This window comes from Mustela putorius, unplaced genomic scaffold (assembly GCF_011764305.1).
Source record: "Mustela putorius furo isolate JIRA1106 unplaced genomic scaffold, ASM1176430v1.1 tig00000145_pilon_pilon_pilon, whole genome shotgun sequence".
Lineage (NCBI taxonomy): Eukaryota > Metazoa > Chordata > Mammalia > Carnivora > Mustelidae > Mustela > Mustela putorius.
The window spans coordinates 20906809-20916659 of record NW_025421294.1 but is presented as its reverse complement, the minus strand read 5'-3'; the positions used below and the strand labels follow the sequence as shown (position 1 = coordinate 20916659).

At 40.3% G+C, this 9851-nt stretch overlaps 1 protein-coding gene across 1 annotated transcript; it reads left to right on the top strand.

The window, feature by feature from the left end:
* The first annotated feature begins 1610 nt into the window (after positions 1-1610).
* Positions 1611-4494, top strand: LOC123390775 (protocadherin alpha-5-like). Its single transcript, XM_045075395.1, is given in 5 exon segments — positions 1611-3858; positions 3860-3910; positions 3913-3945; positions 3948-4373; positions 4375-4494. Coding segments are annotated over 5 exon segments (2358 nt in total). The 5' UTR covers positions 1611-2097; the 3' UTR covers positions 4462-4494.
* Positions 4495-9851: the final 5357 nt, after the last annotated feature.

Genomic DNA, 9851 nt, shown 5'->3' with positions numbered 1-9851 from the left:
AACATCATACTGTCAGTTTGGCTGTTAAATACTTGACATTTACTTTTTTCAAAAATAAATTTATTTATAGTATGGTTTTGGAGTTTCATATCAGTCATGGTTCCATAATAGAAGATAAATAAACCATAACTAATGATATTTTCAACACATTTAATATTATTTTTGTTTTTTTAGCTGTTGTATATTAAAATGTTTTCAAATTATCATTATCAGTAACAGTTAAGTAATCTGGAAAATTGATTAGTGTTCAGATTCCTTGGTGTTTGGGTAATCTGAGTCCTAAGGAGAAAGTCGTATTAGTAGCGAGAGTAAGAATCTTTGAAAAACTAAAGGAATGTTAAATATTATATATAAATGAATCCAGTAAAATTATTCTAATTCTTGCTTACTTTGAATACTGGGAAGCAAAAGTATTTCAAATGATTTTGTATTTTCTAGTAATTTCTTATTTATCTTCTCACTATCTTTATATTACCATTTTCCACATTTGTTTTATAAATTGACACAAAAATAATACTTAAAGTCTCTCATGCAACTTAAACCAAAATTAAGGAATATATTTGGGGTTTATGCTTTACATGTAAAGGTGTCAAGTAATAGAATTATTGATCTCGGGACGCCTGGGTGGCTCAGTTGGTTGGACGACTGCCTTCGGCTCAGGTCATGATCCTGGAGTCCTGGGATCGAGTCCCGCATCGGCCTCCCAGCTCCATGGGGAGTCTGCTTCTCTCTCTGACCTTCTCCTCGTTAATGCTCTCTCTCACTGTCTCTCTCTCTCAAGTAAATAAATAAAATCTTAAAAAAAAAAAGAATTATTGATCTCCAATGTCTTCATAAGTAAGGAGGATTTTTTTAATATTTAAGGAGTTCCAGGTAGTTTATACACAAGCAGAAGGTTAAATTTTTTTGTCAGTGGAAAAAATTGGTGACATTTTCTTTTGGGACATTTTCTTCTGGTCATATTTATAAGTCTAAGTGGTATCATGCAGTAAATCAAATGGATGATTTAAAAGAGATGAAATTAACATAGTGCAGTTAGTAATGTGGTTTATTTTCAATGTTTTAATTTTTACTGGAACTCAAACATTTAATGGAGTACTCTATCTACAGGAAAATATTGGTATTTTGATTTGCTGCATTAAAACAAAGATATGTACTTTCACAGTTTATATGAACTGTGATTTATCAGTAGTTGAAGAAATGCTGCCTAGATGCCTCTAATTTGAAAAATGGTGTCAAGATACTGACCAAAAGTGTTTTTACTATGATTTTGGCCTCTAGAAAATTTAGATCTCCAATACGATTTTTTAGTCAACATTAAAAGTAGGTGATATAGGGAGAAATTAAATGAATTTTTTAGCAATTTGAATATCAGACTTGAAAACAGTAACTCACATAAGAACGCTATTCAAATAGTTTGTTACTTTAAAGATAACATCAACAAAAAGCCAATATTAAGTGCTGCAAATAGGAGTGTAAAATTGTTTCATGAATAACATAGTAGTGCACAAACATCCCATCAAAATAATAGAAAACACTCAAGAAATTTAATAAGATATATTTAAATATGGAAATAAATGAAAAACTAAAACCTTTAATTTTAATTAGGAATTATAGAAAGCCACTCCCTAAATGGAATAGACCAATACAAATTACTCTAGTAAAGACTGGTGTGGCACGACTAAAGTAGTATTGATTTTGCAATATTTTAATGAAAACAGATATTCTTTATTATAGTCTTAACGATGCGTTTAAATTAGAGATAAGGAAAATAAAGAACACCTAAAAGTCATCGTAATTGGGAAATATTTAACAAATCTAAGGCAAATAAAGCATAATAAAGTAAAAACTCACCCTTTCATCCACATGATGGCGCTGGAAACCGCAAGTTTGGTGGTTGACTTCCCCCCCCTCCCCCCAATAAAGGGAACGGTGAGTTTATTTTCCTTAGAAAGGAAAAGGCTACTCCGTGTTTTACTGGGCTGCTGAAGCTGAAAAGGTGAGCAAATAAAAAATTATAGTAAATTGGGAATTAGGTTTCCAAAAGCTATCCTTGTTGTAGTACAATAGACATTTGAAAATTGCAGCGTATTTGCGATGGTATATTCCCAGAGAAGTCCAGGTTCCCGGCGCCTGCTGCTCTCTCTTCTGCTCCTCACAATCTGGAAGGCCGGGAGCGGCCAGGTCCACTACTCAGTCCTGGAGGAGGTCAAACACGGCACCTTCGTGGGCCGCATCGCGCAAGACCTGGGGCTGGAGCTTGCGGAGCTGGTGCCACGCCTTTTCCGAGTAGCATCCAAAGGTCATAGAGACCTTCTGGAGGTAAATCTGCAGAATGGCATTTTGTTTGTGAATTCTCGGATCGACCGGGAGGAGCTGTGCGGGCGGAGTCTGGAGTGCAGCATCCACCTGGAGGTGATCGTGGACAAGCCGCTGCAGGTTTTCCATGTGGAGGTGGAGGTGAAGGACATTAACGACAATCCGCCAAGGTTCTTCCGAAAGGAACAAAGATTATTTATTTTAGAGTCAAGAATAGTGGATTCCCGGTTTCCGCTAGAGGGCGCATTTGATATGGATGTCGGAGCAAACGCAGAATTGAGATACAAACTAAATACTAATGAATATTTTGATTTGGATGTTAAAGCAAATGAAGAAGAAACAAGCATTTTAGAGCTAGTCTTAAAGAAAGCAGTAGATCGGGAAGAAATCCAGGAACATCTTTTATTACTGACGGCAACTGATGGAGGAAAACCTGAACTAACAGGTACAGTTCAAGTATTGATCAACGTATTGGATGCGAATGATAATGCCCCCAAATTTGATAAATCAGTTTATAATATCAGATTATTAGAAAATACACCAAATGGGACATTAGTTATTAAACTGAACGCCTCGGATGCAGATGACGGCATTAATAAGGAAATAGTATATCTCTTTAGTGATCTTGTTCTTGACAATGTCAAATCTAAATTTATAATCGATTCGAATAGTGGGGAAATTAGAGTTAAGGGAAAACTGGATTACGAAGACTGTAATTTATATGAAATTAATATTGATGCTGTAGATAGAAGTCCATTCCCATTAACTGGACACTGCAAAGTAATAGTAAAACTCCTGGATGAGAATGATAATACCCCAGAGATGGCCATAACCTCCATATCTCTGCCGGTACAAGAAAACGCTTCAGTGGGGACCGTCATCGCCCTGATCAGTCTGTCTGACCGCGACTCCGGTCTCAATGGTCAGGTGACCTGCACCCTGTCGCTCCACGTTCCCTTCAAGCTGGTGTCCACCTTCAAGAACTACTATTCGCTGGTGCTGGACAGTGCCTTGGACCGCGAGAGCGTGTCCAACTATGAGCTGGTGGTGACAGCACGGGACGGAGGATCGCCTCCGCTCTCCGCCACCGCCAGCGTGTCCGTGGAAGTGGCGGACGTGAACGACAACGCGCCGGCGTTCGCGCAGCCCGAGTACACGGTGTTCGTGAAGGAGAACAACCCGCCCGGCTGCCACATCTTCACGGTGTCGGCGCGGGACGCGGACGCGCAGGAGAACGCGCGGGTGTCCTACTCGCTGGTGGAGCGGCGCGTGGGCGAGCGCGCGCTGTCGAGCTACGTGTCGGTGCACGCGGAGAGCGGCAAGGTGTACGCGCTGCAGCCGCTGGACCACGAGGAGCTGGAGCTGCTGCAGTTCCAAGTGAGCGCGCGCGACGCGGGGGTGCCGCCGCTGGGCAGCAACGTGACGCTGCAGGTGTTCGTGCTGGACGAGAACGACAACGCGCCGGCGCTGCTGCCGCGGCCCGGCGCGGGCGGCGGGGGCGGCGCGCTGAGCGAGCTGGTGTCGCGGTCGGTGGGCGCGGGGCCACGTGGTGGCGAAGGTGCGCGCGGTGGACGCGGATTCCGGCTACAACGCGCGTGGCTGTCGTTCGAGCTGCAGCCGGCGGCGGGGGGGGCGCGCGCAGCCCGTTCCGCGTGGCGCTGTACACGGGCGAGATCAGCACGACGCGCCCCCTGGACGAGGCGGACCCGCCGCGCCAGCGCCTGCTGGTGCTGGTCAAGGACCACGGCGAGCCGGCGCTGACGGCCACGGCCACCGTGCTGCTGTCGCTGGTGGAGAGCGGCCAGGCGCCAAAGGCGTCGTCGCGGGTGTTGGCGGGCGCCGCTGGCGCCGAGACGGCGCTGGTGGACGTCAACGTGTACCTGATCGTCGCCATCTGCGCGGTGTCCAGCCTGCTGGTGCTCACGCTGCTGCTGTACACGGCGCTGCGGTGCTCGGCTCCGCCCAGGGAGGGCGCGTGCGGGCCTGGGAAGCCCACGCTCGTGTGCTCCAGCGCGGTGGGGAGCTGGTCGTACTCGCAGCAGAGGCGGCAGAGGGTGTGCTCTGGGGAGGGCGCTTCCAAGACCGACCTCATGGCCTTCAGTCCCAGCCTACCTCAGGGTCCCAGCTCTGCTGACACTGTGAGTCTCAAAAATATCTTTCACAATAAATTTTCGTTTTACATCTTTAATATTTATTATTTCTCTCTCTTCTTTTTAAGTTATGGTTTTATACTTATTATCTCTTCACTTCAGATATAAGTTTTGTATTGGTACTAATTCATTTACTAAAAACTACAGTTATTCTTAGAATTAATTTTAATTTGTGGCAGACAATCGCTTTGCAGAATGAATTTATTTCAGGAACATTCCACTTTTTAAAGTTTTAAAAGTTGGCGTGAATAGATTACTTTTCTTTGCATGATAGAAATTGTTTCCCAAAATAAAATTTAATAAATATTTTTCTGTCTGTAAGACGTAGGGATGTACTTATATGACATATTTGGAGTTATTTACTTTGAAATCTCATATTACTACTGCACTGAAATGTTTTATCGTTTTTGTGTCACTTTCCCTTTTCTTTTTCACTGAATATCAATTATTTTAATGTTTTTATTACACCAATTTAATTTCCTTTTTAAGTAATATTTGTACACTGTTTCCTTTAGGTTTTTCTAAATGGTTGGCTTTTGCATACTTATGATGAATTTGATATGTATGATTTTTTCTTAACTGTAGGAGTTTTATTTATTTCTTCATATGAAATACACTTACATGGTTTACAAAGTTTTAAAATCTTTCCCTTCCACCTCCAGTATCAAGCCACTTAATGTACCTTCTTGGACATTTCTAAGGTGTGTTTTTTTTTAGGTAATATCTACACCCAAGGTGGGGTTCGAACTCACAACTCTGAGATAAGAGTCATATACTTTACTGCCTGCCAAGTGCCCCCAAGTGCCCCTCTTCCTTGACTATTTCTTTTTTTTTTTTTAAAGATTTTATTTATTTATTTGACAGAGAGAAATCACAAGTAGATGGAGAGGCAGGCAGAGAGAGAGAGGGAAGCAGGCTCCCTGCTGAGCAGAGAGCCCAACGCGGGACTCGATCCCAGGACCCTGAGATCATGACCTGAGCCGAAGGCAGAGGCTTAACCCACTGAGCCACCCAGGCGCCCTTCCTTGACTATTTCAAATGTTGCAATTTCTTGGTTATCTTCCCACACATCTTTTCTTTATATACAAATAAATACTCCTCTTCTATTTCAAAACATATGGTCATATAGCTTTTCCTCTGTTTTACTTAATATGTCTTGATAATCATGATGTAGCAGTACTTGAGAATGTGCCGTATCACTTCTTCCAGATTTTTGGTGCCCCACTTTGCAGATATATCATCATTTTTCCCCTTACTCTAACATCAACTTTTAGTGGAATAATGATTACTTTTTCTTTAACTTGCCTTTTTTTTCAATTGACAAATTATTATATTGGTAAGAAGCAATTCTGAGCTCTCACTGTTGGGCAAATCTTAACATATTCAAATTAGACATTACTGCTATGTTTTTTTTTTTACAATGTTATGTCAGTTTTATTTCAATTTTAAAAATGCCACCAAATTTCAAAGACAGTACAAAACTAAAAATGAAAATATTTCATCAGTACATTCAAAAGTAATATGTACATGTTGAAATGGTAGTATTTGGGATACATTCAGTTAAATAAAATATCATATTAAAATTTCACCTACTTGTTTTTACTTTTTAAAAATGTAGCAACTGGGATTCCTGGGTGGCTCAGTTGGTTGTGTGTCTGACTCTTGGTTTTGGCTTAGGTCATAATCTCAGGGTCTTGGATGAGTCCTCCCTCAGGCTGGGCACAGCGAGGAGCCTGCTCCAGATTCTGTCTCCCACCCCCCCCACACACTCCCTTTTGCATTTTCTCTAATTAAAAAAACGGGGCTACTAAGGGACACCTGGGTGGCTCAGTATATAGAGTGCATGACCCTTGATCTCAGGGTTGTGAGTTTAAACCCCACATCAGGTGTAGAGATTATTTTTAAAATGTGACTCCTTGAATTTTTAATTACACATTGGCTGCAGCATATTTCTTGCAGAGCTTAATAACATGGAGGTCTTTCACAAACTTGGTAAGAGTAGACTACATGAGATTCAGTAATCCCTCAAAAACTGTTTATACTCAGATAAGGTGGAATCATTATCTAATACTATTATGTCTAAAATTAAATAACAAAATTCACCAGTAAAATTCCCCTAGACTGTTTTTTCATGGGTCTTGCTTTAGAACACAATGATGAGTTTATGTATGTACATATAGGTATTGATATACAGTGTTATGTTAGTTTCAGATGTACAATAGATTTAACATTTCTATACATTATTCAGTGCTCATCACAACACGTGTATCCTTCATCTCCTTTACCTATTTCCCATTACTACCCCCCCTCACTTTGGTAACTATCAGTTTGTTCTCTATAGTTAAGATTCTGTTTTTTGGTTGGTCTCTTTTTTTCTTCATTTGTTTTCTTTCTTAAATTCCACAATATGAGTGAAATCACATGGTATTTGTCTTTCTCTGACTTATTTCACTTAGCATTATACTCTCTAGATCCATCCATGTTGTTGCTAATGGCAAGATATTTTCTTTTTTCTGGGTGAGTGATATTTAATTCTACAAACACCCCCCCCACATCTTCTTTATCCATTCCTCTTTTGATGGTCACTTGAGATGTTTTGTAATTTGGCTATTATAATTATTCCTGCAGTAAACACAGGGGTGCATATATCCCTTCAGTATAGTGTTTAAATACCCAGTGGTGGAATTACCGGATCATAATGGCAGTTCTATTTTTAATATTTGAGGAACCTCCATACAGTCTTCCATAGTGGCTGCACCAGTTTGCATTCTCAACAGGAGTGCATGAGTGTCCCTCTTCCTCCATATTCTAGATAACACCTGTTGTTTCTTGTGTTCATTTTAGCCATTCTGACAGGTGTGAGGTGATATCTCATTGTTGTTTTGATTTGCATTACCCTGAGGAAGAGTGATGTTGAGCATCGTTTTATTTGTCTGTTGGCCATCTGGATATCTTCTTTGAAGAAACGTCTATGTTCATGTCTTCTGCCCAGTTTTAATTGGGTTATTTGGTTTTTAGGTGTTGAGTTGTCGAAGTTCTTTATATTTTTGGATACTAATCCTTTATTGGATGTCATTTGCCAATATCGTCTCCCATTCAGTTGGTCGTCCTTTAGTTTTGTTGACAGTTTCCTTTGCTATGCAGAAGGTTTTTATTTTGATGTAGTCCCAATAGTTTAATTTTACTTTTGTTTTCCTGGCCTCAGGAGGCATATCTAGAAAAATGTTGCATTGGCTGATGTAAGAGAAATTAATGCCTGTGCTCTTTATTGGGATTTATTGTTGCTTTTTGTTGTCAGATTAAAAAAAAATAAGTACCACGATACAAAATCCTCTCTTGAGTATGTTGTTTACCAATACAATTCTTTATAACAAAGTTGTACATTTGACTTTACCATAGGCAAGAGCAGTCTCTATCTCAAATACACAGAATTGTTTTTTTTTAAAGATTTTATTTATTTATTTGACAGAGAGAAATCACAAGTAGATGGAGAGGCAGGCAGAGAGAGAGAGAGAGAGGGAAGCAGGCTCCCCGCTGAGCAGAGAGCCCGATGTGGGACTCGATCCCAGGACCCTGAGATCATGACCCAGCCGAAGGCAGCTGCTTAACCCACTGAGCCACCCAGGCGCCCCCAGAATTGTTTTTCTACACTTCTTCAGAAAACAATGTGGGTCTAGCAGGAAATAAGTGGTCCACATTTCATGTGATAAAAATTTAATTTATTTTTATTAGTTTGGCTATTTCTTGCATTCTCTACATGTTTTTAATTGTATAAATTATGTAATGTATAAATTATATAAATACACGTGTATCATACTATTTAAGTATTTCTAGTACTGTATTTCTTTGAGGAAGTCCTGTACATTGAGAGGGAGTTCTCACCACTAAATTGGTAGTTAACACTTGTCAGCTTTTGAAAAAATTAAGTTAATTTATTTTTAAAATATAAACTCTTTGATTTATATTATTTTTTTTAATTTTTTTTAAAGATTTTATTTATTTATTTGACAGAGAGACATCACAGTAGACAGAGAGGCAGGCAGAGAGAGAGGGAAGCAGGCTCTCTGCTGAGCAGAGAGCCCGATGTGGGACTCGATCCCAGGACTCTGAGATCATGACCCGAGCCGAAGGCAGCAGCTTAACCCACTGAGCCACCCAGGCGCCCCTTTGATTTATATTATAACTAAAATATTTCTTTTCTGGAAGAGGAAGCTGTCCATAAATTGACCAAAGTTTTTCTCTACATACTCTTCTTCCTTGACTGGAATGAAGTATTTGAGCAAATAAATGAACAAAAATATAAGCTGTTTCTTATGAGAGGACCAATATTTTCCTTTTCCATGTTTATTTTACAGGAAAGATTTCAGTAAAATTGCATAATTTTCTACTGGGAGCCAATAAACAGGATTATTACAAGAGTCCCAATAAACTGGATTGTATATCACTCTTCTAGAAATTGTAATAGAGATTTGATAGTTAACTTTAATTAGCTAATTTTATTTATTTTTTATTTTTAAAAAGATTTTACTTATTTATTTGACACAGAGAGATCACAAGTAGGCAGAGCAGCAGCCAGAGAGAGAGAGGGGGAAGCAGGCTCTCCGCTGAGCAGAGAACCTGAATGGGGATCGATCCCAGGACCCTCAGATCATGACCTGAGCTGGAGGCAGAGGCTTAACCCACTGAGCCACCCAAAAATAGGCACCTGTATTTTTATGTTTTTTAAAGATTTTAATTATTTATTTGGTAGAGAGAAAGAGAGAAGGGACACAAGTGGGGGGAGCGAGGGGCAGAGGGAGAGGGAAAAGCAGACTCCCTGCTGAGCAGGGAGCCCTACAAGGGTGCTCAATCTTAAGGATCATGGCCTGAGCAGAAGTCAGATGATTAATTGACTGAGCCCCCTGGCACCCCTAATTAGGTAATTTTAAAGTTGAAATTCAAAGGCACTCTTCACATAGAGCAAAATTTATGTAAAATCTTAACCACTATATAGAGTATCCAAAATCTATAAAGAACTCAAACTCAAGACCCAAAGAACAAATAATCCAATCAAGAAATAGGCAGAAGACATGAACAGACTTTCCCGCAAAGAAGACATCCAAATGGCCAACAGACACATGAAAAGGTTCTCACCATCACTCGGCATCAGGGAAATAAAGATCAAAATCACAGTGAAATAGATACCAATTCACACCAGTCAGAATGGCTAAAATTAACCAGTCAGGAAATGACAGATGTTGGCGAGGATGCGGAGAAGTGGGTACTCTCCTGCACTGTTGGTGGGAATGCAAGCTGGTGCAGCCACTCTGGAAAACAGTATGGACATTCCTCAAAAAGTTGAAAATAGGGCTACCCTATGACCCAGCAATTGCACTACTGGAT